Source organism: Podarcis muralis, chromosome 18 (genome assembly GCF_964188315.1).
Source record: "Podarcis muralis chromosome 18, rPodMur119.hap1.1, whole genome shotgun sequence".
Lineage (NCBI taxonomy): Eukaryota > Metazoa > Chordata > Lepidosauria > Squamata > Lacertidae > Podarcis > Podarcis muralis.
The window spans coordinates 11,149,985-11,177,047 of NC_135672.1; the positions used below are offsets into that span (position 1 = coordinate 11,149,985).

General features: G+C 49.2%; 1 protein-coding gene across 5 annotated transcripts in view; it reads left to right on the plus strand.

Moving 5' to 3' along the window:
* Positions 1-2,788: 2,788 nt before the first annotated feature.
* The window catches only part of TJP3 (tight junction protein 3), a 43,931-nt gene continuing 19,656 nt past the window's right edge, over positions 2,789-27,063 (plus strand). The window contains exons 1-10 of one of the 5 annotated variants that reach the window (XM_077921801.1): positions 2,974-3,058; positions 18,486-18,535; positions 19,773-19,829; positions 20,527-20,651; positions 21,474-21,576; positions 23,189-23,660; positions 24,291-24,394; positions 25,225-25,387; positions 25,488-25,581; positions 26,389-26,447. In XM_077921801.1, the coding sequence (XP_077777927.1) occupies positions 18,524-18,535; positions 19,773-19,829; positions 20,527-20,651; positions 21,474-21,576; positions 23,189-23,660; positions 24,291-24,394; positions 25,225-25,387; positions 25,488-25,581; positions 26,389-26,447 (1,189 nt within the window). In that variant the 5' untranslated portion in view covers positions 2,974-3,058; positions 18,486-18,523. Of the gene's footprint in view, positions 3,059-10,112; positions 10,614-10,654; positions 10,867-18,485; positions 18,536-19,772; positions 19,830-20,526; positions 20,652-21,473; positions 21,577-23,188; positions 23,661-24,290; positions 24,395-25,224; positions 25,388-25,487; positions 25,582-26,388; positions 26,448-27,063 lie in introns of those variants that run through there. The other 4 variants (XM_077921803.1, XM_077921802.1, XM_077921800.1 and 1 more) reach the window with 4 other exon arrangements.

Consider the following 27,063-nt stretch of genomic DNA (forward strand, 5'->3'; position numbering starts at 1 on the left):
CGCTTCTGGCGAACCAGAGCAGCGCACAGAAACGCTGTTTACCTTCCCACCTGAGTGGTACCTATTTATCTACTTGCACTTTGACGTGCTTTCGAACTGCTAGGTTGGCAGGAGCAGGGACCGAGCAACGGGAGCTCACCCCGTCATTGCGGGGATTCGAACCGCCGACCTTCTGATCGGCAAGTCCTAGGCTCTGTGGTTTAACCCACAACGCCACCCACATGACCAATGGTTAGGGAGGATAGAAATCAGACTCCGAAATGGCGAGGAAGGGGTAAGCTGACTCTCACAGATAACAGAATTTACTGGGGGGGGGGGCAGTGGAAAGGCAAACCGAACAAAAGGCCTTGTCCCCTCCCCAGCCATTAGTTCCCATGGGAACACATTGCCCCCACTAGTTGGCTTTTTACATAACAAAGGCGGATTTGTTTTGCAAAGGTTTGAGACCCTATTTCTGCAAAGGAAGCCCCTTTTGGGACTCCAGATTCCTAGAATTGCTAATGGGAAGGGGACCTTAACAGGTCATCCAGCTCATCCCCATAATTTCCATTCTGCAAGGGGTGGCATTTAACTCCCCCCCCCCCCACCTTTCACACAGGGACTGAGCCGACTAAACAACAACACAGCCGAGGGAGGCTCCTAGGCCTGCCTGGAGAAGCCCACTGGGAATTGATCCTTTTTTCGTTCTCGGAACCGATGCAAAGAATTCCATTCCATATGGAATCAAAATTGTCCACCGGGAAAGGACCCCCAAAGGTCATCCAGCTCAACCCCGTACAATGCAGGAATCTTAACTAGATCATGCAGGACAGATGGCCATCCAACCTCTGCAAGAAAGAAGAGACCACCACCTCCCGAGGGAGACCGCTCCACAGCTCAGTAGCTCTTCCTGATGTCCTTCCCGTTAAAATAAAATAAGTTTCTAGTCATCATGGCTATAAATGATAGGGTGGTTTCAATATGGAGCTGTCTTATGTTGAGTCAGGCCGTTAATCCACCCTCCTCTGACCGGCGCTGGCTTTCCAAAGTTTCAGGATGGAGGCAATTTCATTCTGCATGCCTTGCAGCTGACCTGTGACCCTTGTCAAAACGGCTGTGTTGGGGCATTACTAGAAAGAGGGAAAACCCAAAACAATAGCAATAAAGGCTGTTTATTTATCTGATATTTTAATGGTTTTAATGGATTGCATCCAGCATTAATTCAACTCACAGAATAAATGAATGGGACTCAGTTAGCCACACACGTCCATTCATTTCAATGGGTCTACTTTGAATCTGGCTCAGCTTAGATGCAACAGTTCTGCTCTGAGTAATAACTTGGTTGGATTCAACTGTTTTTGTTACTCTTTTTAAAAATCGAACATTTATACTGTTTCATTGCAATATGCTTAGAGATTGGTTTGCTTGTTTATTAAGCTGTACGTAAATCTGGTTGAATAAAAATAAGTAAATACCAGTACCTGCTCCGAAGCAAAGGGATGCGGGTGGCGCTGTGGGTTAAACCACAGAGCCTAGGACTTGCTGATCAGAAGGTTGGCGGTTCGAATCCCCGCGATGGGGTGAGCTCCCATTGCTCAGTCCCTGCTCCTGCCAACCTAGCAGTTCAAAAGCATGTCAAAGTGCAAGTAGATAAATAGGTACCAGTCTGGCGGGAAGGTAAACGGCATTTCCGTGCGCTGCTCTGGTTCGCCATGACCCGGAAGCTGTCTGCGGACAAATGCCGGCTCCCTCGGCCTATAGAGCGAGATGAGCGCTGCAACCCCAGAGTCGGTCACGACTGGACCTAATGGTCAGGGGTACCTTTACCTTTATCTTACTCTGAAGCAAATGCACAATTCAGCTGAAAAGACACAAGAAGTCAGGTTGGGAGTTGGGAGGTTCTGACATTGGAACCTGCTCTGAGAAAGTTCATGTTTGCACAATAAAGGCGTAGGACAAAAGTGCCAAAAAAATAAACATATAAATCATTTTTTTTATGGGGCAGAAGTAAAGTCTCGCTGAATATGGCGGAATTTACTCTTTCAGTGTACCGTGTTATACTTCTGCGATTGACTTTCTTTTGAAACTTTATAGTTAAGCTGAGAGTGAATGACCGGTGCCCATTCGAACCCTGGTCTCTCCCAGGGAAGCGATAGCTGGCAATTTTTTGCCTTTTATGTCAGAATTTCTGCCCTTTTGGTTTTTTAAATTTTTATTTGTGATTTTCAATTTGGTGCTGGAGGAGACTCTTGAGAGTCCCATGGACTGCAAGAAGATCAAACCTCTCCAATTCGGAAGGAAATCAGCCCTGAGTGCTCACTGGGAGGACATATCCTGAAGCTGAGGCTCCAAGACTTTGGCCACCTCAGGAGAAGAGAAGACTCCCTGGAAAAGACCCTGATGCTGGGAAAGATGGAGGGCGCAAGGAGAAGGGGACGACAGAGGACGAGATGGTGGGACAGTGTTCTCGAAGCGACCAGCATGAGTTTGACCAAACTGCGGGAGGCAGTGGAAGACAGGAGGGCCTGGCGTGCTCTGGTCCAGGGGGTCACGAAGAGGAGAGTCCATGGGACTCTCAAGAGTCTCCTCCAGCACCAGAATTCAAAAGCATCCATTCTTTGGCGATCAGCCTTCTTTATGGTCCAGCTCTCACTTCCATACATCACTACTGGGAAAACCAGAGCTTGAACTATACGGACCTCTGTCGGCAAGGTGATGTCTCTGCTTTTTAAGATGCTGTCTAGGTTTGTCATTGCTTTTCTCCCTCGGCTGGAAGCCCCCCCGAAAAGACGCTGCCAGTCCGTGCAGGCAATACGGAGCTATAGATGGACCAGCGGCCGGAGTCCTCCTAACGAGGCTCGGCGCTCTCCCTGGGCCTGAGCGGAAGGGGTTAAAGGCAAGCGGCTCTGCCGCATTCCTGGGCAAAGGCAGCACACCTGCCCGCCCGGCTTGCAGGAAGGAAGGAAAGGAACAAGAGGCGAGGAGGAGGAGGAGGAAAGTCTGCGCTCCGGATCGCCCTGCGCTTCGTTGGGGCTCCTGCGCCCCAGAGCCGTCGCTGAGGAGCCCCCCAGCCCGGCAGGTTAGTCTTGGGGCGCGGGGGGGGGCAGCAGGGTGCGCCCCCACCTCCCTACCCAAACCCACCTCTCCAGAAAGCGTCTTTGCGCCCTGGGCGCACGCCTTCTTTGGAGAGCTCAGGTGGCTGAATGGGGAGGGGACGCTGTTTGCGCCCCCCCCCTTCGGAAAGGAAGAGAGCCCCCACCCCCGGGATTGCTTCCCAGGGCCCCGATCCCGGTGCCCGCTCCACGCCCCGCTCCACCAAAGAGCCCTACAGGTGGGCTGAGTCTCTTGCAAATTTTGCGCTTTATTTTTTTTGAGGGGGGTTCGTTCTGGTACCTCGCGAGTGCGGTGACTCCTGGGAGGGCGTCCCCCTACTCCGGACTTACTCCCGAGTAGCCGAGCGCAGTTTGCCTCCAACAAAGTTCCTAGACGCGCTGGGGTTCATGGAGAAGCGGGGCCCGTGCCTTTCGCTGGGTTTACTCTTGAGTAGGACTTATAGAGAAGGCAAACCCTATCCGGCGGTGGGAAAGGTGTCTGCGTAGCAAAGGCGACTTCCTGGTTTCCTGCACGTGGCTCCTGTTTTCGATTCCTCCCCTCCTTCTCAGCCCTCTCTCCCTTTTTAAATTCGCAAATTGTGCTTCTTCAACCGTGGATCTTTGCCTAAAGCGCCCAGCCAGCCAGAGGCGAAGTAGATCTTTTCTTTTTGGCAAGGCTGCCAAAATCAAAATAATCCCAGGGACCTCGTTTAAAGTCACCCGGCCGCCGGCAAGCCTCACTTACCTGGGAGTCAGCGAGAAGCCCTATTGGGCCCAGTGGGGCTGACTCCTGAGTAGGCAGGGATAGGCTTCTTCTGTTGAGTCGCACGGATTTCTTCATCCTTCTTGTTTCAAGACACGCCTTGCCTCTCCCTCAAAGGCCCGAAGGCAATTCAGTTAAATGTACGACTGCATTATAAAATCTTCGTGGCCTTTATGAGAAACTTCGCTTCTCTGGAAACTTAACAGAGGTATACTGTATGCGCGTCCCCTTGTTGTATTTTATATTTCATTTCTGTCCTACTTTTAGCCCTCAAGCAGCTTCAGGGTAGCATATCATTGGTTCTCCCCCCTCGTTTAATATCTGAGAAACTCAAGATATATATCACATTTTTCCGTGTGTAAGCAAATGTCCGGGGTTTTGCGGCGATCGCCCCCCCAAAGCTTTCCACAGTAAATATACGGCTGAATCCGATGAAGTTATTACTCAAAACAGAACCATTGCATCCAAGCTGAGCCGTACTCAAAGTAAAAAGGTAAAGGGTAAAGGGACCCCTGACCATTAGGTCCAGTCGTGGCCGACTCTGGGGTTGCGGCGCTCATCTTGCTTTATTGGCCGAGGGAGCCGGCATACAGCTTCTGGGTCATGTGGCCAGCAGGACTAAGCCGCTTCTGGCAAACCAGAGCAGCGCACAGAAACGCCGTTTACCTTCCCATCGGAGTGGTACCTATTTATCTACTTTCATTGGTGTGCTTACGAACTGCTAGGTGGGCAGGAGCAGGGACTGAGCAACGGGAGCTCACCCAATCACTGGGATTCGTACTGCCAACCTTCTGATCCGCAAGTCCTAGGCTCTGTGGTTTAACCCACAGCGCCACCTGTGTACTCAAAGTAGACCCACTGAAATATAGGGGCATGTGTGGCTAACAGAGACCCGTTCATGTATTCTGTGAGTTGAATTAATGCTGGATGCAATCCATTAAAATCATAAACATATCAGATAAAAAGTGTTTGTTGCTGCTGTTTTGGGGGTGTTTTCCTCTACTCCTAGTAATGCCCCAATACAGGCATTCTGACAACGGTCACAGCTCAGTGGTAGAGAAGGGTTGTTCTGAAAATTGCCTCCATCCACTGCCAGTCAGAGGCAGTAGTGATACATCGCTTATGGATTAACAATGCAGGGCTCAGCAAACTTTTTCAGCAAGGGGCCGGTCCACTGTCCCTCAGACCTTGTGGGGGGCCGGACTATATTTTGAAAAAAATAATAATGAATGACTTCCTATGCCCCACAAATAACCCAGAGATGCATTTTTTTTATGGAAGCCGCCCAGAGTGGCTGGGGAGGCCCAGCCAGATGGGCGGGGTATAAATAATAAATTATTATTATTATTATTATTATTTAAAGATAAGGGCACATTCTACTCATGTAAAGGTAAAGGGACCCCTGACCGTTAGGTCCAGTCGTGGCCGACTCTGGGGTTGTGGCGCTCATCTCGCTTTACTGGCCGAGGGAGCCGGCGTCCAGCTTCCGGGTCATGTGGCCAGCAGGACTAAGCCGCTTCTGGCGAACCAGAGCAGCGCACGGAAATGCCGTTGACCTTCCCACCAGAGCGGTACCTATTTATCTCCTTGCACTTTGATGTGCTTTCGAACTGCTAGGTTGGCAGGAGCAGGGACCGAGGAACGGGAGCTCACCCCGTCGCGGGGATTCAAACCGCCGATCTTCTGATCAGCAAGCCCTAGGCTCTGTGGTTTAACCCACAGCGGTTAAAGGTAAAGGGACCCCTGACCATTAGGTCCAGTTGTGGCCGACTCTGGGGTTGTGGCGCTCATCTCGCTTTATTGGCCAAGGGAGCCGGCATACAGCTTCCGGGTCATGTGGCCAGCAGGACTGAGCCGCTTCTGGCGAACCAGAGCAGCGCACGGAAACACTGTTTACCTTTCCACCGGAGAGGTACCTATTTATCTCCTTGCACTTTGATGTGCTTTCGAACTGCTAGGTTGGCAGGAGCAGGGACCGAGCAACGGGAGCACACCCAGTCATTGCGGGGATTCGAACCGCCAACCTTCTGATCGGCAAGCCCTAGGCTCTGTGGTTTAATCCACAGCGCCACCCGCGTCCCTTTCTACTCATGTAAAAACACGCTAATTCCCAGACCGTCCGCGGGCCGGATTGAGAAGGTGATTGGGCCAGATCTGGCCCCTGGGCCTTAGTTCGCCTACTCATGATTAATAACTCAACATAAGGCAACTTCATATTGAAATCAGCCTCTTTCATTTATAAACATTCAACACGGAGTTGGTCTGCCAACCGGCCCATTGTCCATAGTTGGGAAAAGCTGGAAAAAACGCCAATAGATTTCAGATTTGTCAACCCATGTGGTCCTTGGGTTTCCGATAGTAAGAGTCTAAGAAACCCAGGACACAAATTTTCGCAGCCCTCTAGCGGCTATGATGGCTAAAATACAAAAACTCATGTATTTAGCATTAACAGTGGAAGGGTATATAGCCATGCCTTGGATTCCGAACACCTTGCGAGTCGGAACGTTTTGGCTCTCAAACGCTGTAAACCCGGAAGTGAGCGTTCCGGTTTGCGAACGTTCTTTTGGAAGCCGGACGTCCGTCGCGGCTTCCGATTGGCTGCAGGAGCTTCCTGCAGCCAATCGGAAGCTATGCCTTGGTTTCCAAACATTTTGGAAGTCGAATGGACTTCCGGAACGGATTTCTTTTGCCGTCCTAGGTACCATTGTACTGTGCTTGATTCTGACCAAACTAAGCCACCTCGTATCTCAAATCCGACCCCTGATTTCATATACAGTGGTACCTTGGGTTACATACGCTTCAGGTTACATATGCTTCAGGCTACAGACTCCGCTAACCCAGAAATAGTGCTTCAGGTTAAGAACTTTGCTTCAGGATGAGAACAGAAATTGTGTTCCGGTGGCGCGGTGGCAGCAGGAGGCCCCATAAGCTAAAGTGGTGCTTCAGGTTAAGAACAGTTTCAGTTTAAGAACGGACCTCCGGAACGAATTAAGTACTTAACCCGAGGTACCACTGTATTTTTATTATAAATTTTATTTTTCACTTTTCCAGTATTACTTTTGACATAAAGACAACCTCATCTTTCCCAACAAATGTATATTGACTTCTTTTGCAATTTCTTACATTTTTTAATTTATAACACTGTATCTCTTCCAGTACTCCAATTAATAGTTATCTTTCATCGATTACAGTCTAAACTGTAAACTGTTTAATGATTATTTGCTGATACAGTGTTTAATTTTAACGTTTACTATTAGGTACTGATGGATTGTTGAATGTTGCTTTGTTTGATATGAGTTGTTTACAGTATTTTAAAGTTATTGCGACTCTTTATATTGGATCAGATTTTTACCATTAATGCTTGATGTTTTTACTTGGGGGTTGGAAGCCGCCCAGAGTGGCGGGAGCAATCCAGGCCGATGGACGGGGTATAAATAAATAAACTGTTATTGTTGTTGTTGTCTTTAAACATTAATTTTAACTGTTTTGTTTAAGCTACCGTAATCCTGCTAATATACTTACATGTGTACTGTACAATAGCATTGCAAATAATCCCCAAATTTCCCCCTTCTTGGTTCCTTATTGCTCCCGTAAATTTTGCCACTGGGACGACAGTATTCGTTCCATTTCTGAGCGTATATCCTCCTGGCTGCAGTTGTAGCAGACATAAGCAGTTATGATTTCATATAGATATTTTTAAATAGTCCACGCAAGGCCTCCCATTCATCTCTCAACAGATTTCAGGTTTTTGATGAGGGGGTGCTGAATGGATGGTCAAGCCCTCTACTTTAGCTGCAGTTTTGAAAAAACTTAAGCGCTTTGCAATATAGACGATCGGCTTCAGGTCCCGTGGATAATTCTTACTATTTATTCGCCGCCCATCTGACTGGATTGCCCCAGCCACTCTGGGTGGCCTCCAACAAATTACTAAAACACCAAAACCCTCAAACCTTCCTGTGCGGCCTGTTGTCGTTTAGTTGTGTCCGACTCTTTGTGACCCCCCGGACCAGAGCACGCCAGGCCCTCCTGTCTTCCACTGCCTCCTGCATGCTGGTAGCTTCGAGAACACTGTCCCACCATCTCGTCCTCCGTCGTCCCCTTCTCCTTGTGCCCTCCATCTTTCCCAACATCAGGGTCTTTTCCAGGGAGTCTTCTCTTCTCATGAGGTGGCCAAATTCTTGGAGCCTCAGCTTCAGGATCTGTCCTTCCAGTGAGCACTCAGGGCTGATTTCCTTCCGAATGGAGAGGTTGGATCTTCTTGCAGTCCATGGGACTCTCAAGAGTCTCCTCCAGCACCAGAATTCAAAAGCATCCATTCTTCGGCGATCAGCCTTCTTGATGGTCTAGCTCTCACTTCCATACATCACTACTGGGAAAACCAGAGCTTGAACTATACGGACCTTTGTTGGCAAGGAGATGTCTCTGCTTTTTAAGATGCTCTCTAGGCCTGTCATTGCCCTTCTCCCAAGAAGGAGGCGTCTTTTAATTCCATGGCTGCTGTCACCATCTGCACTGATCATGGAGCCCAAGAAAGTCAAATCTCTCACTGCCTCCATTTCTTCCCCTTCTATTTGCCAGGAGGTGATGGGACCAGTGGCCATGATCTTCGTTTTTTTGATGTTGAGCTTCAGACCATATTTTGCGCTCTCCTCTTTCACCCTCATTAAAAGGTTCTTTAATTCCTCCTCACTTTCTGCCATCAATGTTGTGTCATCTGCATATCTGAGGTTGTTGATATTTCTTCCGGCAATCTTAATTCCGGCTTGGGATTCATCCCGTCCAGCTTTTCGCGGCCTAGATGGGACAATGTGAAATTGTCCGATTTTTCGGACAAGCTATCTGAGCAAGGTTCAGTCGCATGTGCATTCTTGGGGGAAATGCTTCCCCCGAGGCGTTCCGGAGAGCTGGCTTTTTAAGATCCTTGCCCTGAGGTCCTTGCAAATCTGTAAATGGAGAGGGACGCCACCGCCACAGGGGAAATGAAGGCAGCGGAGCCCAGTGGCGTAGCATGGGGGATGCAGGGGGGCCAGCTGCACCGGGCGCAACATCGGGGGGGCGCGCTCACCGCCTTCGGAGTCGCCGAAGAGCCTCGGGCGCAGGCTGTAGCAGAGCCCCATGTCTCGCGGAACCGACGAGCTGGCAGCGGCTCTCAGCGCTCGCCGCGGTCCCCGCGCGTCAGGGCCGCGGAGGGCGCGCCAGGCAGCCCCTCCTCACAGCCCCGCCGCCGCCGCTGCAGCTGCTGGGCCATGTTGCATTTTCCTCGCCTCTCTGCCCTCCTCCTCCTCCGGGCAAGCGGCGTCGTTTGGGCGGCAGCGCCAGCGGCAACTCGCCTCAGATCACCTGACACGGACCCGCCGCCGCCGTGGCTACCTTACCATAAATACCCCAGCCCAGGCAGCAGCAAGAAGAAGCTGGCAGCGGCGGCAGGTTAGGGGTTAGGGGGCGCAAATTACTTGCCTTGCCCCAGGTTAGGGGGCGCAAATTACTTGCCTTGCCCCGGGTGCTGACAACCCACGCTGCGCCGCTGGCGGAGCCTAAGAGGTTAAGCCAAAGGGGTCAATTTCTGAGCCAGTCCTTTGTTTGTTTGCGATCTAGCTGCAATTCTGAGCTCCGAGAAATGGATTTGTAAGATCCTGTGGGATTTTCCTAACCCGCCTGCCCCGGTCCGCTGTTGACCACCCACCGGTCTTTGTGTCTGTTGGAGTTCGCTAACCTCAAATAATCTAGATTTCCCCTTTCACAGCCAAATGTCAATATTTGCCACTGAGAGAAGTGGAATGCGACTGGGCAAAGGTAGATAGGGAAAGAGGGATAGATGATTGAGGGGCGAAGGTAAACCCTGGATTTTCAGGCTTATGAGAATAAAACTGCTGCATGGAGCCACTGTTTACCTGCTCCTATAACTCCCATAAGCCTGTGCTGGCGCCGCTTTTGGATTTTATAATTATTGATAATAATAACATTTCTATACACCCTTCATCCGAGGATCCACAAGGCGGTTTGCAATACAAAACACACAAAAAGACGTAGCATAATAACAAACAAAACAATAACCCCCCCCCAGCCGACCGGTTTCCAGCTTTCGGACTACAACTCCCATCGTCCACTGCTAAGCTAGCAGTGGACGATGGGCGTTGTAGTCCGAGACGCTGTAGAGCGCCCCACATTGGGGGCTACACTCTTAGACCCAAGTCCACGTGTACATTCCTGCATTGCAAGGGGTTGGACTAGATAACTTCCAGGGTCCCTTTCTCCCTCTACAATTCTAGGATTGCCATCGGCAATCGGAAACCTGCCCTATTGAGCGGAAGGAAAGCCCCACAAAGAGAGCATTGCAGCAGTCCAGCCCGACAGCAGCCGGCCTCTCCCAGTCCAGCCTTATTTATTTTCGTAGCTCCATCCTGCAAAATCTCCCGGCCTCGATTCCCTGAGAAACTTGGGCAGGGGGAGGAAAGACCTCCAAAATCCTGGACACCGGCTGCCAGCCCGTGCCGGCGACAACACAGAGAGAGAGGGAGCCGACTCCAGATAAGGCCGCTTCCGGTGTCCGGCCCAGGGTAGAATTTCAGCCTTTGTTGCTTTCTCAGTGTCCTTGTGGTTATCGGAAACCCCCGGTCCGTCGTGAGCCGGACAGAGGCAGATCTCAGGAGATGTTTTCCTTGCGAGAGGAGGCCGAGAAATCCCTGTTTTTGGAGTTTCTCTGCACCGAGCGGATTTCCTTGGGGGCCTCTGCCAGCCGGCGAGGGAACTGGAGAGTTCTGGCTCCACCTGGAATCTAGGTGTGTCTTGGGGAGGGTACACCTGTTCGCTGGAAGAGGTGGGGCCGGGCTGCGGAAGAGGAAGGAAAACCAGAGCCGACAGGCCAGGGGGGGAGAAAACCTGGAATATAAAAATATATATTCTGGAAGCCTGCCTTCGGTCGGGCCTGGGCAAACCTCTTCGGGGCTGCGGACAGGTGAGCACACCTGTTCCTCACCTGGCAAAGATGTGTGGCCCAAACTGGCTCTGAGCACCATGGCCGTGCGATTTCAGGCAAGTAAATTTTGCGCTGTTTGGCAGCCTTCGCCTCGCGACCTACTTCCAGCGTGCAAAAAAATACGGGCTTATCTCTGAGCCGGGAAACGAGGAGGCTTGACCGCCCAGCTTAACGACATTCTTGTTTTCTATATTTTTTTCTGGCAAGCGGTTGCGGGGGGAACGTGTAACCCGAGCCGTGTTTAATTGAAAGGGCTGCATTTAAGGCAGGAGCCTGGGAACTGTAGCATGTAGCTGGACGCTACAGTTCCCCAGATTTTTCCCTCCTGGCGTGTGTGTGCTTTAAAAGTGCAGCCTTAATCTCACGGCCGTTTGAGTCGCCTAGCTGTCAACTTTCCCCTTTTCTTGCGAGGAATCCTATTTGGAATAAGGGAATTTAAAAAAGGGAAACGTTGACAGCTATGGGCAGGTGGGTTGTTCATTTGGGGGTGAGGGCCTGGCGCTCTGGACATGCTCAGAGGTACCCCCTTTTCTTTCTGGGTTAGAGCGTTTAGATTAATGCAGGGCGCCCCGCGCTTTTTGGACACGGAGTTGGAAAGCTGTGTCTCTGGGTGCGTGCAGAGTGCATTTGGAAGAAAGAGGACTGGGGTTGTGGGTTTTTTTGGGTGGGGGAATCCTGGATTTTGAGGGTGGAAAAATCAGGTTGTTTCTTTCTCGTGGGACGAACTGCAGTTTAGGAGTCAACCTCTCCCTGCAACCGAAGCTTTCCACCTGGTTTCCTTGTAAAACAGACAGAAATCCAGCAGGTGTGTCTTGTCTCCTGGCATGGAGAAACTGCCAAATGTGGCCTCTTGGCCCGATATTAACCCTGCTGTTTCGAAAGGGCAGAGGAGCGAAGCTCTGTTTGGGTGTTGGCTACGCGTGAACCACTCCAGGCTCCCTAGGACAACAAAGGGGACTTCCTGTAGTTTCTGCCTGGCAAAACGTCCCAGGAATGTGGGATTGGCCTTTCTGTGAGAGCGGCTGTTTACCCACTTTTGTCCTGGCTCTCCAGGTGAGGACAAGGGTGGTGCTGTGGGTTAAACCACAGAGCCTAGGACTTGCCGATCAGAAGGTTCGAATCCCCATGACGGGGTGAGCTCCCATTGCTCGGTCCCTGTTCCTGCCAACCTAGCAGTTCGAAAGCACGTCAAAGTGCAAGTAGATAAATAGGTACCGCTCTGGCGGGAAGGTAAACGGCGTTTCCGTGCACTGCTCTGGTTCGCCAGAAGCGGCTTAGTCCTGCTGGCCACATGGCCCGGAAGCTGTACGCCGGCTCCCTCGGCCAGTAAAGCAAGATGAGCGCCGCAACCCCAGAGTCGGCCACGACTGGACCTAATGGTCAGGGGTCCCTTTACCTTTACCTTTGTCCCACAGAGCCTAGGACTTGCCGATCAGAAGGTCAGAGGTTCGAATCCCCGCAATGACGGGGTGAGCTCCCGTTGCTCGGTCCCTGCTCCTGCCAACCTAGCAGTTCGAAAGCACGTCAAAGCGCAAGTAGATAAATAGGTACCGCTCCGGCGGGAAGGTGAACGGCGTTTCCGTGTGCTGCTCTGGTTCGCCAGAAGCGGCTTAGTCCTGCTGGCCACATGACCCGGAAGCTGTACACCGGCTCCCTCGGCCAGTAAAGCGAGATGAGTGCCGCAACCCCAGAGTCGGCCACGACTGGACCTAATGGTCAGGGGTCCCTTTACCTTTTACCTCCAGGTGAGCGATTCAGGAAACCTTGAGAGCGCTTGAGAGCCTCCTCCAGTTGCATGAGGGGAGTGTCGCTGAGTGGGTAGAGCGCCGGCGTTTGCAAGTGCCGGAGGTTGCAGGTTGCATCCTCCTTCCGGTTAAGAACGTGATTTTTTTGGGGGGGGGGGAGACCCCTCTCTCTGCCTGAGACGCTGGAGAACGGCTGTCTGTCAGAGCAGGCAGTATTGGGGCAAGGCGGCGACCGGAGAATTACACATGGGCATCAGAAGAGACCTGTGGATCAAGACCACCCAGATACCCCCATGGCAAACCCGCAATCTGAACCCAAACACGACATCCCCTCTCCCCTCCTTTGTGTCCAGAAACTGGCATCCAGGAACATTGCTGCCTCCAGCCTGGGAAGCCGGCTATAGCCATTATGCCTAGTGGTCACCGAAAGCCAGACTCCTCTGTGAATTTCCCTTGCTCTCTTTTAAAGCCATCCAAGTCGAGGACGATCCCGGCCTCCTGTGGCAGAGAGTTCCATAGTTTAACTACGAGCTGTGCGAATCGTTAAGAGTTGGAAGGGGTCGCCTTGGAGTCCCCGGCAAAGAAGGGATTTCTTTTATGGAAAGATGTTAGGCCGGGCACATATAATATTTTTGCCCGCAGATAACCGGAACCTGTACGCCGGCTCCCTCGGCCAGTAAAGCGAGATGAGCGCCGCAACCCCAGAGTCGGCCACGACTGGACCTAATGGTCAGGGGTACCTTTACCTTTAGCTTTTAACACTCCGCCAAAGTATTTCGTAGACCTCTTTCTTTCTTTCTTTCTTTCTTTCTTTCTTTCTTTCTTTCTTTCTTTCTCTCTCTCTCTCTCTCTTTCTCTCTTTCTTCTCTCCCTCTCTCTTCTTTCTTTCTTTCTTTCTTTCTTTCTTTCTTTCTTTCTTTCTTTCTTTCCTTCCTTCCTTCCTTCCTTCCTTCCTTCCTTCCTTCCTTCCTTCCTTCCTTCCTTCCTTCTCTCTCTCTCTCTCTCCCCCCCCTCCTTCTCTTCCTCTCCCTATCAGCAACATTCACCTCTTCCTTTCTTCAACTACCTTGACCTAATTTCACCACGAATTATTCCCGCCCCCCCCCCTTCTTCCAAAACTTCTTGGAATGCTTTATCTGCCTGCCGGCGGTTAAGTTATTTATTTCTTTAAAGAGAGCCCGTTTTTTCAGCCGAAAGAGCTGATCCGCTTATCGAAATACCTCCATGCTTCTGAGTGGCAGATTTAAAGGCGTCGTTCTCGCCTTAGACCCCCATCTGAGGTAAGCCAATTATTACAGACACCATATACCCTGCGGAAAATAAAATAAATTAAATAAATCGGGGCTAGTAAAAAAAAAAGCTCGTTTTTAAAAGCAAGCATAAACAGCTCCCTTCCTCAATTAGAAGTAAAGGGGGCACTTTAAATAAAAAATTGGCTTGCATTGATTTTGGGGAGGGGAATAAAAAGGGCCGATTTTATAGAATGGTAGAGTTGCGAGGGACCCCTAGAGTCATCTAGTCTGACCCCCCCGCGATGAAGGCATCGTTATGGCCGCCGTACAAATCTATGCTTAAGGTTTGAATCCTTACAAGACAGAAGGACTGTTTTAGGGGGACAGGGGGCAGGCAGGTGTGGGGGACTCCCTGGTCCTGAATGGGGTCACTCTGCCCCCGAAGGACCAGGTGCGCAGCCTGGGGGTCATTCTGGACTCCCAGCTGTCCATGGAGGCACAGGTCAGTTCTGTGTCCAGGGCAGCTCCATCTGGTACGTAGGCTGAGACCCTCCCTGCCCGCGGACTGTCTGGCCAGAGTAGTGCATGCTCTGGTTATCTCCTGCTTGGACTACTGCCATGCGCTCTCCGTGGGGCTACCTTTGAAGGTGACCCGGAAACTGCAACTAATCCAGAATGCGGCAGCCAGACTGGGGACTGGGAGCGGCTGCTGAGACCATATAACACTTGAAAGACTTCCATTGGCTCCCAGGACATTTCCGAGCACAATTCAAAGGGTTGGTGCTGACCTTTCAAGCCCTAAACGGCCCAGTTTCCCTGAAGGAGCGTCTCCACCCCCATCATCCAGCCCGGACACCTGGGTCCAGCTCCGAGGGCCTTCTGGTGGTTCCCTCCCTGCGAGAAGCGATGTTGCAGGGAACCAGGCAGAGGGCCTTCTCAGTGGTGGCACCCGTCCTGTGGAACACCCTCCCATTAGTTGTCAAGGAAATAAACAACTATCTGACTTTTAGAAGACATCTGAAGGCAGCCCTGTTCAGGGAAATTTTTAGTGCTTGGTGTTCTGTTGTGCTTTTAATAATTAGAATGAATTGATTTTAGAATGTATTTAAATTAACAGATTGTGATTTTATGTAAACTGTGTTACTTTTACTGTTGTTAGCCGCTCTGAGCCCTGCTTCGGCTGGGGCAGGCGGGATATAAATATATTATTATTATTATTATTATTATTATTATTATTATTATTATTATTCTGCTGGGAGCTGCCCAGAGTGGCTGGGAAAACCCAACCAGATGGGCCGCGTATAAATAATAAGTTGTGGTGGTGGTGGTTGTTAATGCAATTGAAGAAATCTATGGTGCATTTGGGTTCTGGTCACCTCTCCTCAAAGCGGACATTGGAAAACATTCAGGAAAGGGGCGACTCGGATGATCAAGGGGATTGAAAGGTTTGGGACTATTTAGTTTTAAAGTAAAGGGGCGTGAGGAGCAACATGATTGTTGTTGTTTAGTCATTTAGTCATGTCCGCCTCTGCATCACCCCCTGGACCAGAGCACACCAGGCCCTTCTGTCTTCCACTGCCTCCCGCAGTTTGGTCAAACTCATGTTCGTAGCTTCGAGAACACTGTCCCACCATCTCGTCCTCCGTCGTCCCCTTCTCCTTGTGCCCTCCATCTTTCCCAACATCAGGGTCTTTCCCAGGGAGTCTTCTCTTCTCCTGAGGTGGCCAAAGTCTTGGAGCCTCAGCTTCAGGATCTGTCCTTCAAGTGAGCACTCAGGGCTGATTTCCTTCCGAATGGAGAGGTTTGATCTTCTTGCAGTCCATGGGATTCTCAAGAGTCTCCTCCAGCACCAGAATTCAAAAGCATCCATTCTTCGGCGATCAGCCTTCTTGATGGTAGCAACATGATAGAAGTCTATAAAATTCTGCCTGGCGTTTAGTTAATAGAGTTTGGCTGAGAAAGGAGCAGCAAGCGAAAGATTTCCCTCTTTGCCGCCACACCTGGTAGCTGCTATTCCCCAATGCCCAGCGCATCAACTTCCATGAATACACAACTCTTATTATTGAGGGGAAATGCGTGGAACAGGTCCCGGTGTTTTGATTTCTGGGAATGGAGTTGCGAGATGACCTAACCTGGGGAGAAAACACCAAAGACCTGATGAAGAGAGCACAGCAGAGGTTATATTTTCTGAGAATCCTCCGGAAAAACAATCTCTCAAAGGACCTGTTGATGGCATTTTACCATTGTACTGTGGAGAGTATATTAACTTATGATCTGTGTGTGTGGTTTGGGAGCTGCACGGCCAGGGGAAAAACCAATGCTGTCCAGGGTCGTAAAGACTGCGGAGAGAATAATTGGGCACACTCTTCCCACCTTGGATCAAATCTATGCTTCCAGGTGCCATAAGAATGTGGCAGAGATAGCGCAGGATAGTGCGCACCCCGGAAATGATCTCTTTCAGCTTCTGCCTTCTGGAAGAAGGTATAGGGTTATAAAGGCCAGGACTAGCTGCCTGAGAATCAGTTTCTATCCAAATGCGATTTTGGTTTTAAACGCAGTGTAAGGTAGTCTCTAGGGGTTAAACCACAGAGCCTAGGACTTGCCGATCAGAAGGTCGGCGGTTTGAATCCCCGCGATGACGGGGTGAGCTCCCATTGCTTGGTCCCTGCTCCTGCCCACCTAGCAGTTCGAAAGCACGTCAAAGTGCAAGTAGATCAATAGGTACCGCTCTGGCGGGAAGTTAAACGCCGTTTCCGTGCGCTGCTCTGGTTTGCCAGAAGCGGCTCAGTCCTGCTGGCCACATGACCCGGAAGCTGTACGCCGGCTCCCTTGGCCAGTAAAGCGAGATGAGCGCTGCAACCCCAGAGTCGGCCACGACTGGACCTAATGGTCAGGGGTCCCTTTACCTTTAAGGTAGTCTCTATGGGAGTATATTATCCTTAATTATGGTGTATCAGAATTTTTAGGGGGTTAACCAGGCTGGGATAGGAGGCTTGTTGGTTTCTGAATGTCTGCTGTAGATTTTCAGTTTCGTTGTTCTGTATGGGACAATGACAATAAAGATTATCGTATTGTACAGTGGTACCTCGGGTTACAGACGCCTCAGGTTACAGACTCCGCTAACCCAGAAATAGTGCTTCAGGTTAAGAACTTTGCTGCAGGATGAGAACAGAAATCGTGCTCCGGCGGCGCGGCAGCAGCGGGAGGCCCCATTAGCTAAAGTGGTGCTTCAGGTTAAGTGTACAGTTTCAGGTTAAGTACAGACCTCCGGAATGAATTCAATACTTAACCAGAGGTACCACTGTATCGTATCTGAGCTGCGGTATGCCCTGGAGGGATCCTGTTGATCCCTTTTCAGGAGAAAAAGGCCGCTTGTGATCTTCTAGCCGCTGTTTGGCTCGTGCCTCTGTGAGGTCACGGAATGTCCCCAAACATCCCAAGTTGGCAGGGGAGGAGAAAGGGAGCCGTCGAGATGTCAGCGGCTCGCTTGCCACGAGGAGCGTGGAGTTGTTAGTTCAGCTGGGACGAAACTCTCACGAACAGGGGTCCCAGGGGTGAGAGCAACTTTGTGGGGGGAAATCTTGTGCTCGAGGGCAACACGATTCCTCTATTTTCACGGGGTCAGCCTAGATGACCCTCGGGGTCCCAACGATACGATTCTGCGATTCTATGCCAGAAGGGAAGGGTTGCGGAAGTAAGGGGCGGGGTATTGGGTTGTTGCTTTTATTTTGATTATATATTTTGCGGTTTTGTATTTTGGTTTCGTTCTGCGAACCGCCCTGAGACCTCTGGGTATAGGGTGGTATATAAATTCTAATAATAATAGTAGTAGTAATAATAATAATAATAATAAATTAATAGGTGATGGTTTAAGGAAAGGGGGTATGTAATAAAGATTATTTTTTTAAAAAAATAATCTTTATTAAACATCAATCAACATGAATTTACTCATAACTTTAACTTAGACAATACTTACACACTACCCACATTATAGGATGGTATATAAATTCTAATAATAATAATAGGCGGTGGATTAAGGAAAGGGGGTATGTGGATGGTGTTTTTTTAAAAAAATAATCTTTATTAAACATCAATCAACATTAATTTACACATAGCTCATCATCTTAACTTAAAAAGGTAAAGGTAAAGGTACCCCTGCCGGTACGGGCCAGTCTTGCCAGACTCTGGGGTTGTGCGCTCATCTCACTCTAGAGGCCGGGGGCCAGCGCTGCCCGGAGACACTTCTGGGTCACGTGGACAGCATGATGAAGCTGCTCTGGCGAGCCAGCGCAGCACACGGAAATGCCGTTTACCTTCCCGCTAGTAAGCGGTCCCTATTTATCTACTTGCACCCGGGGGTGCTTTCGAACTGCTAGGTTGGCAGGCGCTGGGACCGAGCGACGGGAGTGCACCCTGCCGCGGGGATTCGAACCTGCCGACCATGCGATCGGCAAGTCCTAGTCGCTGAGGTTTTACCCACAGCGCCACCCGCGTCCCACCATCTTAACTTAGATAATACTTATAATACGGACAATACAAACTACATTACAACACCAACACACCTTGGACACTAAATTCTGATTCTCCTCATTGTACTATTTTACATTTTGTTAATCTGTACACAGTTCATTATTGTTATTATTTTTCCCCCATTTCTTATCAAGAACATTCTGCTATAGACTTTCTTTGTATTTCAAGATTCATTCTAAGTCTGCCAGGAGTTGACCGTTGTCACAATGGTTTTTAAGGTATTCTTTAAACATTGTCCAGTCTTTAATCACTTTCTGGTACTGAGTTTCCTCTTAATCTCCCCGTCATCCTTGCAAGTTGTAAATATTCTCTCATTTTTGCTTGCCAGTTGGTTTTTGTGGGGTTATGTTATCATTTTTCCAATGATTTGCTATTAAAATCCTAGCCGCTGTGGTTGCGTCCATGAAAAGAGGTCTACGATTTCTCTTGATTTCCATGGACATACTGCTCTATAAGACTCACTTTTCCCCTCCTAAAAAGTAAGGGGAAATGTGTGTGCGTCTTACGGAGCGAATGCAGGCTGCGCAGCTATCCCAGAAGCCAGAACAGCAAGAGGGATTGCTGCTTTCACTGCGCAGCGATCCCTCTTGCTGTTCTGGCTTCTGAGATTCAGAATATTTTTGTTCTTGTTTTCCTCCTCCAAAAACTAGGTGCGTCTTATGGTCTGGTGCGTCTTATAGAGCGAAAAATATGGCAATTCCTAATAGGAAGGCCTCAGGTTTTTTTGGGAGAAGAGAATTTAAATATCTTTTAAAATTTCATTATATATGCTATCCCAAAATTCTCTTACGCTTCCACCACATGTGCATAAATGTAGTGAGTGTTAGTTGGCAATGGAGAGTCAAAGGAAAGGCCAGAGCGGGTGAGGAAACTGAAAATCATAGAATTATAGTGTTGCAAGGGACCCTCAAAGGGATGCAGGTGGTGCTGTGGGTTAAACCACAGAGCCTAGGACTTGCCGATCAGAAGGTCGGCGGTTCGAATCCCCGCGACTGGGTGAGCTCCCGTTGCTCAGTCCCTGCTCCTACCCACCTAGCAGTTCGAGAGCACGTCAAAGTGCAAGTAGATAAATAGGTACCGTTCCGGCGGGAAGGTAAACAGTTTTCCGTGCGCTGCCCTAGTTTGCCAGAAGCGGCTTAGTCCTGCTGGCCACATGACCCGGAAGCTGTACGCCGGCTCCCTCGGCCAGTAAAGCGAGATGAGCGCCGCAAACCCAGAGTCGGTCACGACTGGACCTAATGGTCAGGGGTCCCTTTACCTTTACCTTTTAAGGGACCCTCAAGGGGCATCTAAGTCCAACCCCCTCCAATGTGTAAAAGGGGCTTTTTAAGAGAGAAAACAGAAGCTGAATCAGACATTGATTTGACATAAAGGGCTAATTCTTTGGCTGCCTGCTCTCTTTCTGTTTGTGTATGTCCCTGAAGTTGTTTTATAACGTTTTCCTTCTTTTCCTAGGTTGCAGACATGGAGGAGATGATAATCTGGGAACAGTATACAGTAACGCTAAGCAGGGTGAGTGATTTGATAAATAAGCAGCAGAATAACAACAACAATCTTTATTACGGTCCAGAGACCCAACAAATCATTTTGCTCAACCAACAGACCAACAAACCATGGTTTCATTTTAAGTCTAGTTTTCTGGAACCATGGAAACCATGGTTGGTGAACTCACAAACCATGGTTTGATCTTAAGTCCAGTGTTTTGGAAGCGAACGAAGAGGAAACCATGGTTACTGAACCCAGAAAGAATAGTTTGATCTGAAGTCCAGTTTCCTGGAAGCAAAAGAACTGGAAACCTTGGTTGGTGAACCCAGAAACCATGGTTTGATCTCAAGTCCAGTTTTCTGGAAGCGAGCGAACTGGAAACCATGGTTAGGGAGCCCACAAACCATGGTTTGAACTTAACTACTGTTTTCTGGAAGCAAGCGAACAGAAAACCATAGTTGCTGAACCCAGAAACCATGGTTTGATCTTAAGTCCAGTTTGCTGGAAGCAAGTGAACAGAAAACCATAGTTGCTGAACCCAGAAACCATGGTTTGATCTTAAGTCCAGTTTGCTGGAAGCGAGTGAAGAGGAAACCATGGTTGGGGAACCCACCAAACATGGTTTGATCTTAAGTCCATTTTTCTGGAAGCAAACAAACTGGAATCAAATTAAATTGGAGCGCAGAAGGGAACTGACATCTACATTGGCCCTCTTTCCATGCAGGATCCCCGGAGGGGCTTCGGCATTGCCATATCGGGAGGCCGGGATCGCCCCAGCGGCATCGACGGAGACACATCCATCATCATCTCCGACGTGGTGCCCGGGGGCCCTGCTGATGGCCGGCTCCAGTGAGTAACTTTAAACCAGGCAGCTTTAGCAGGCTGCCAGGAAACCATGGTTTGATCTGCAGTCCAGTTTGCTGGAAGCGAGCAAACTGGAAACCGTGGCTTGGCGAATCCACAAACCATGGTTTGATCTTAAGTCCAGTTTGCTGGAAGCGAGCAAACTGGAAACTGTGGTTGGTGAACCCAGAAACCATGGTTTGATCTTAAGTCCAGTTTGCTGCAAATGAGCAAACTGGAAACCGTGGCTTGATGAACCCAGAAACCATGGTTTGATCTTAAGTCCAGTTTGCTGGGAGTGAACAAACTGGAAACCGTGGCTTGGCAAACCCACAAACCATGGTTTGATCTTAAGTCCAGTTTGCTGGAAGCGAGCAAACTGGAAACTGTGGCTTGGCAAACCCACAAACCATGGTTTGATCTTAACTCCAGTTTTCTGGAAGCAAGCAAACTGGAAACTGTGGCTTGATGAACCCACAAACCATGGTTTGATCTTAAGTCCAGTTTGCTGGAAGTGAACAAACTGGAAACCGTGGCTTAGCAAACCCACAAACCATGGTTTGATCTGAAGTCCAGTTTGCTGGAAGCGAGCAAACTGGAAACCGTGGCTTGGCGAACCCACAAACCATGGTTTGATCTGAAGTCCAGTTTGCTGGAAGCGAGCAAACTGGAAACCGTGGCTTGGCGAACCCACATGGCAGCCAGGAAAGAGGGAAATGAGCTTTCTATGGAATCCTCGAAAGGTTTTTTTTTTAATGGTTTGGGAGGGTCAGAATTTTTTTGTTTGCTGATCGCTCTTGGCCCATCTCACAAGGCTTTTTTTTCCAGGACCCGGGACAAGATAGCCATGGTGAATGGGATCTCCATGGAGAACGTGTCGTCCTCCTTTGCTATCCACACCCTGAAAGGCTGCGGGAAAGCCGCCAATATTGTGAGTAAGAGCAAGCGCCAACTCCTTGACGGCGACCCTCAGCCAATCGCTCCGGAAGAGGCATGCCTTTAAACTGAGCAACAGCTCAGTGGATAATAGCATGGGACTCTTAATCTCAGGCTGTGGGTTCGAATCCCACAAAAAATGAGGTATTTAGCTGCATGCATGCGCAGAAACAGAGGCTTTGAGGGAAAGCAGGCAGGCCTGCGTTGTCCAAGCCAGATATTATCAGACGGAACAGAGTTTCCACTCCTATCGCTGATTCAAGGCCATATAACTCCGGCGTTCTCGACGCATTCTGAACAAAATCTGAGATAGCAGATTCCCCCAACCGCACGCTATTTCTGTGTCTCCTTACAATGTAGGCTACCGTATTTTTTGCTCTATAAGACTCACTTTTCCCCTCCTAAAAAGTAAGGGGAAATGTGTGTGCGTCTTACGGAGCGAATGCAGGCTGCGCAGCTATCCCAGAAGCCAGAACAGCAAGAGGGATTGCTGCTTTCGCTGCGCAGAGATCCCTCTTGCTGTTCTGGCTTCTGAGATTCAGAATATTTTTTTTCTTGTTTTCCTCCTCCAAAAACTAGGTGCGTCTTGTGGTGCGGTGCGTCTTATAGAGAGAAAAATACGGTAACTTACGACGCCTATGTCAAGGGTTTCACCCAGGACGGGTCCCAAGGGTCATCTAGTCCAACCCCGGCTGTGCGGAAATCGCAGAATTCCTGACAATTCGCCGCCCAACCTCTGTTTAAAAACCTCTGGAGAAGGAGAGCCCGCTATCTCCCGAGGGAGCCAAAAGGCTCTTTGCTCCGGAAAGTTCTTCCTAGTCATCGATCTGTGGAGTTGGACGCAGTGCCAGTTTTACGTATACAGTGGTACCTCGGGTTAAGTACGTAATTCGTTCCGGAGGTCCGTTCTTAACCTGAAACTGTTCTTAACCTGAAGCACCACTTTAGCTAATGGGGCCTCCTGCCGCCGCTGTGCCGCTGCAGCACGATTTCTGTTCTCATCCTGAAGCAAAGTTCTTAACCTGAAGCACTATTTCTGGCTTAGCGGAGTGTGTAACCTGAAGGGTATGTAACCTGAAGCGTATGTAACCCGAGGTACCACTGTAAGCTAAACAAGCTATACCTTAAGGCCCCACTCTCAAAAGCAAAGGCTTTCTTGTTCCTGGGTTGATAACAATCTATTATAATTACAGTGATGTAACTCGTATACAAGGGACGTGGGTGGCGCTGTGGGTTAAACCGCAGAGCCTAGGACTTGCTGATCAGAAGGTCGGTGGTTCGAATCCCCGCGATGGGGTGAGCTCCCGTTGCTCGGTCCCTGCTCCTGCCAACCTAGTAGTTCGAAAGCACCTCAAAGTGCAAGTAGATAAATAGGTACCGCTCCGGCGGGAAGGTCAACGGCGTTTCCGTGCGCTGCTCTGGTTCGCCAGAAGCGGCTTAGTTCTGCTGGCCACATGACCCAGAAGCTGTGCGCCGGCTCCCTTGGCCAGTAAAGCGAGATGAGAACCAAGGTGTTTGAGAACCAAGGCATTTGGAAACCAAGGCGTTTGAGAACCAAGGTGTTTGAGAACCAAGGTACCATTGCATTCCATTTTCTCCCCTCGCAGACAGTGAAGCGCCCCCGAAAAGTGCACCTCCCCGTAGCCAAGCCCAGCCCGCCCAAAAGCCTCCCGCTCTCCAGCCCCGCTTTGCGCGACGGCGACTCCGATGAGGACGCCGGCTACCGGGCGCCTTCCGCGCGGGGCGGGTTGGTGGCTGGCGGCCGGCGCCAGGCTGAGGCAGAGCACAACCGCGGCTACGACGGCGACTCGTCCAGCGAGAGGAGCTCCGGGCGGCACCGGGACGAGGAAGACGCCCCCCGCAGGCACCCGGTCCGCAGCAGGAGGCGGAGCCAAGACGGCGGGCACCGGAGGCGGAGCCAAGACAGCGGGTCGGACCGGCAGCGCTTCACCAATGGGTACAGCCACCGGGGCAGCGCCAGCGGCCTGGCCCTGGTATCTGGGTTCAAGAGGCTTCCGCAGCAAGACGTGCCGATGAAACCGGTCCGCTCCGTTCTGGTAAAGAGCAAGGAGAGCGAAGGTGAGTGGGATTTCCACCCCGATTTCCCTCTCCTCTTTTTTTCTTTTGCGTAAAGATTCTTCGCCTTTTTAATATGACTTTTTGTTAATTTTTCTGTTTTACAATTTCAGATAAGCATTTTGCATCCTTAAGAGATATATATATATATGTGTGTGTGTGTGTGTGTGTGTGTGTGTGTATTCTTTTTTAAAAAAAATTGTATTTTTCAAGTTTAACATTTCACTAATTTTATACATTTCACTAGTTTTACAGCCATCGTGACATTTCGAAACTTGACTTCCTTCCCCCTCTTTCTGCGGTTCCTTAAATTTATTTCTAATATCTTGTGCATATCCAAATCAGCCTAATTTGCTCATTTGTTCATCTTCTTTAAATATACAGCGGTACCTCGGAAGTACCACTTCCAAAACGTTTGGAAACCAAAGCGCGGCTTCTGATTGGCTGCAGGAAGCTCCCATCTTCCTGGTTCCTTATTCCTATTTGTCAATTCTACATATTCCATTGATTTATCTGCCTTCCCCACCCCCCTTGAAAGCGCTTGAAGAACTATTGCAGAATCTGCCGTTCATTTCACCCAAATGTCTCCATTTTTTTCTCTCCTCCCTCCCCCAAAACCCAACAAAAATGCAGAGTTTGGCTTGAAGTTGGGGAGCCAGATCTTTATTAAACACATTACGGACACAGGATTGGCGGCCAAGGACAGTTCGTTGCAGGAGGGGGACCTCATACTGAAGGTGAGTTGGGTGGGAGAGGGTCTTCGTTCAAATCTTGGAGCAATTACACCTGCAATTTGTGGGAATGTTAAGGGTGGCAGGAGAGGATATATTGTTTATTAATATCCTTCCTTTTTTATCTTTGCTTTATCTTTGTTTATTCAATTTTCATACCACATAAAAAACGGGTAATACACCCTTCCAGTATAATCGGTCCTAGGCTCTGTCTGTACAGTGTTTCTAAAACCGTATCAGTCCCAGAATCAGTGCCAATAAAGCGAGATGAGCGCCGCAACCCCAGAGTCGGCCACGACTGGACCTAATGGTCAGGGGTCCCTTTACCTGTACCTAGAAATGCATAAGACAGATAACTATAAAATGATTATTGTGAGGTTTAACAAGTTAACTGTTTACATTTGGACAACTTTTCCGCGGTGGAGAAAAACAACCCTTTCCTTAATAGCAATTTAAACGATTCGTTTAACTAAAACAATACAGTGGTACCTCGGGTTAAGGACTTAATTCGTTCCGGAGGTCCGTTCTTAACCTGAAACTGTTCTCAACCTGAAGCACCACTTTAGCTAATGGGGCCTCCTGCTGCTGCCGGAGCACGATTTCTGTTCTCATCCTGAAGCAAAGTTCTTAACCTGAAGCACTATTTCTGGGTTAGCGGAGTCTGTAACCTGAGGTGTATTTAACCTGAAGCGTATGTAACCCGAGGTACCACTGTAACGTGATAGCATGCTTGAGTTAGTCCTATACATTTCTTAACCTTCTAACAGCTCTCAGCTCGGTCGGCTGAGCGTGAGATGCTAAATCTCCGGGTTCAAGAGAATCTCCTCTCTTTCCAGATCAATGGGGTGTCGAGTGAGAATCTGTCCCTGGAGGAGACGCGGCGGCTGATCGAGCTCTCGGAGGGGAGGCTGACATTGGTGGTCCTTCGGGATAACAGCCAATTCCTGGTGAACATTCCCCAAATGAGAGATAGCGAGAGCGAAAGCTCCCATCTGGACGGTGAGTGAGGGCCAGGGAGTTCTTGGCACTTCCAGCTGCTTAGCGCTCGCAGAAAGTGACACACCGCGAAATTATTTCTCTTTGTTTTCTTTCCCCAAAGACATCTCTGACCTCGGCTCGGACATCTCGCCGCCTCCAACTGCCCCAGCTAGCGGGCCGGACTCGCCGGGATCTCCAAAGTGGAATCCGGCCCCGTAAGCTTTTCTCTGAGATGCCTGGATGGGGGGCGGGTGTCTCGTTTCCTTTGCCCTCCTGCTCCCCCCCACCGTGTCTCTCTCTCTCTCTCTCATTCTCTATCTCATTCTCTCTCACTCTCTCTCTTTCTTTCTTTCTTTCTTTCTTTCTATCTCTCTTTCTCTCTCTCTTTCTCTCTCTCTTTTTCTATCTCTCTCTCTGTCTTTCTCTCTCTCTCTTCCTCTCTCTCTCTCTTTCTATCTCTATCTATCATCTATCTATCTATCTATCTATCTATCTATCTATCAATCAATCATCTATCTATCATCTCTTTCATTCTTTCTTTCTTTCTTTCTTTCTTTCTTTAATCTATCTCTCTTTCTTTCTCTCTTTCTCTTTCTCTCTGTCTATCTATATATCTCTCTGTCTTTCTCTCTCTCTTTTTCCTCTCTCTCTCTCTCTATCTATCATCTATCTATCTATCATCTCTTTCTTTCTTTCTTTCATTCTCTCTCTCTCTCTCTCTCTCTCTCCCTCTCTATCTCTCTATCTCAATCTGGCCTACGCCTGAAAAAGATTGCTGACCCTGGTATAAGGAAGCATTTTGTCTCCTTCTGGATTTATTCTAGGCACGGCCAAATTTTCCTTGTTGAACCTTGCCTCGTTAGATAAGCATTAAAGGCTTCCCACTCCTTTAAGACTACATCGGTTGGTTTATTCCGTAACAATTCTGTCCCTTTTGCAAGTTCCAAGCACAGCACTCCCTTCACTTTAATTCCAATTCTTCACTAGTGCTTTAAAAAATCTCCTTCCCTCCCCAAACCCAGGACCCTACGGCGCTCCGAGCAAACGTCACCCGAACAGTCAATGACACCCCCACTTCGTGGTGAGTTCATCTCCTGTCTCTCCCATCTCTCTGTCAAGGTGGCTGGTTTTTTGCTTCGAAGGTGGCTGAAAGGTTTTACGGCAGGGACTCAGGCCCTGGGGGGTTCAGGGTTCAGATGTGGCCCCCCCAGGCCTCTCAATGCGGCCCCTGGATCCTTTCCCCCTGGCCCTTCCCCGCCAGGTGTTTTTTGTGGGTGTGTGGGTGTCTGCACATATGTGTGTTGTTTTTATGCAATGTTTAGGAGGAAATAAGATGGTAAATAACAAATAAACTAAATATCGATGTATGTAATTTTTATTTCTTAATTATAGTTACAGATAGGTAGCCGTGTTGGTCTGCCATAGTCAAAACAAAAAAATTCCTTCCAGTAGCACCTTAAAGACCAACTAAGTTAGTTCTTGGTATGAGCTTTCGTATATCTGAAGAAGTGTGCATGCACATGAAAGCTCATACCAAGAACTAACTTAGTTGGTCTTTAAGGTGCTACTGGAAGGAATTTTTTTGTTCTTAATTATATTTAGTGGTGGTATGGCCGTATTGTTTTTTGTAACATAAAATCATTCAATACAAATTGTTTTTTTATAAAAAGAAATGGAGGTTGTGGTTTTCAGACTAT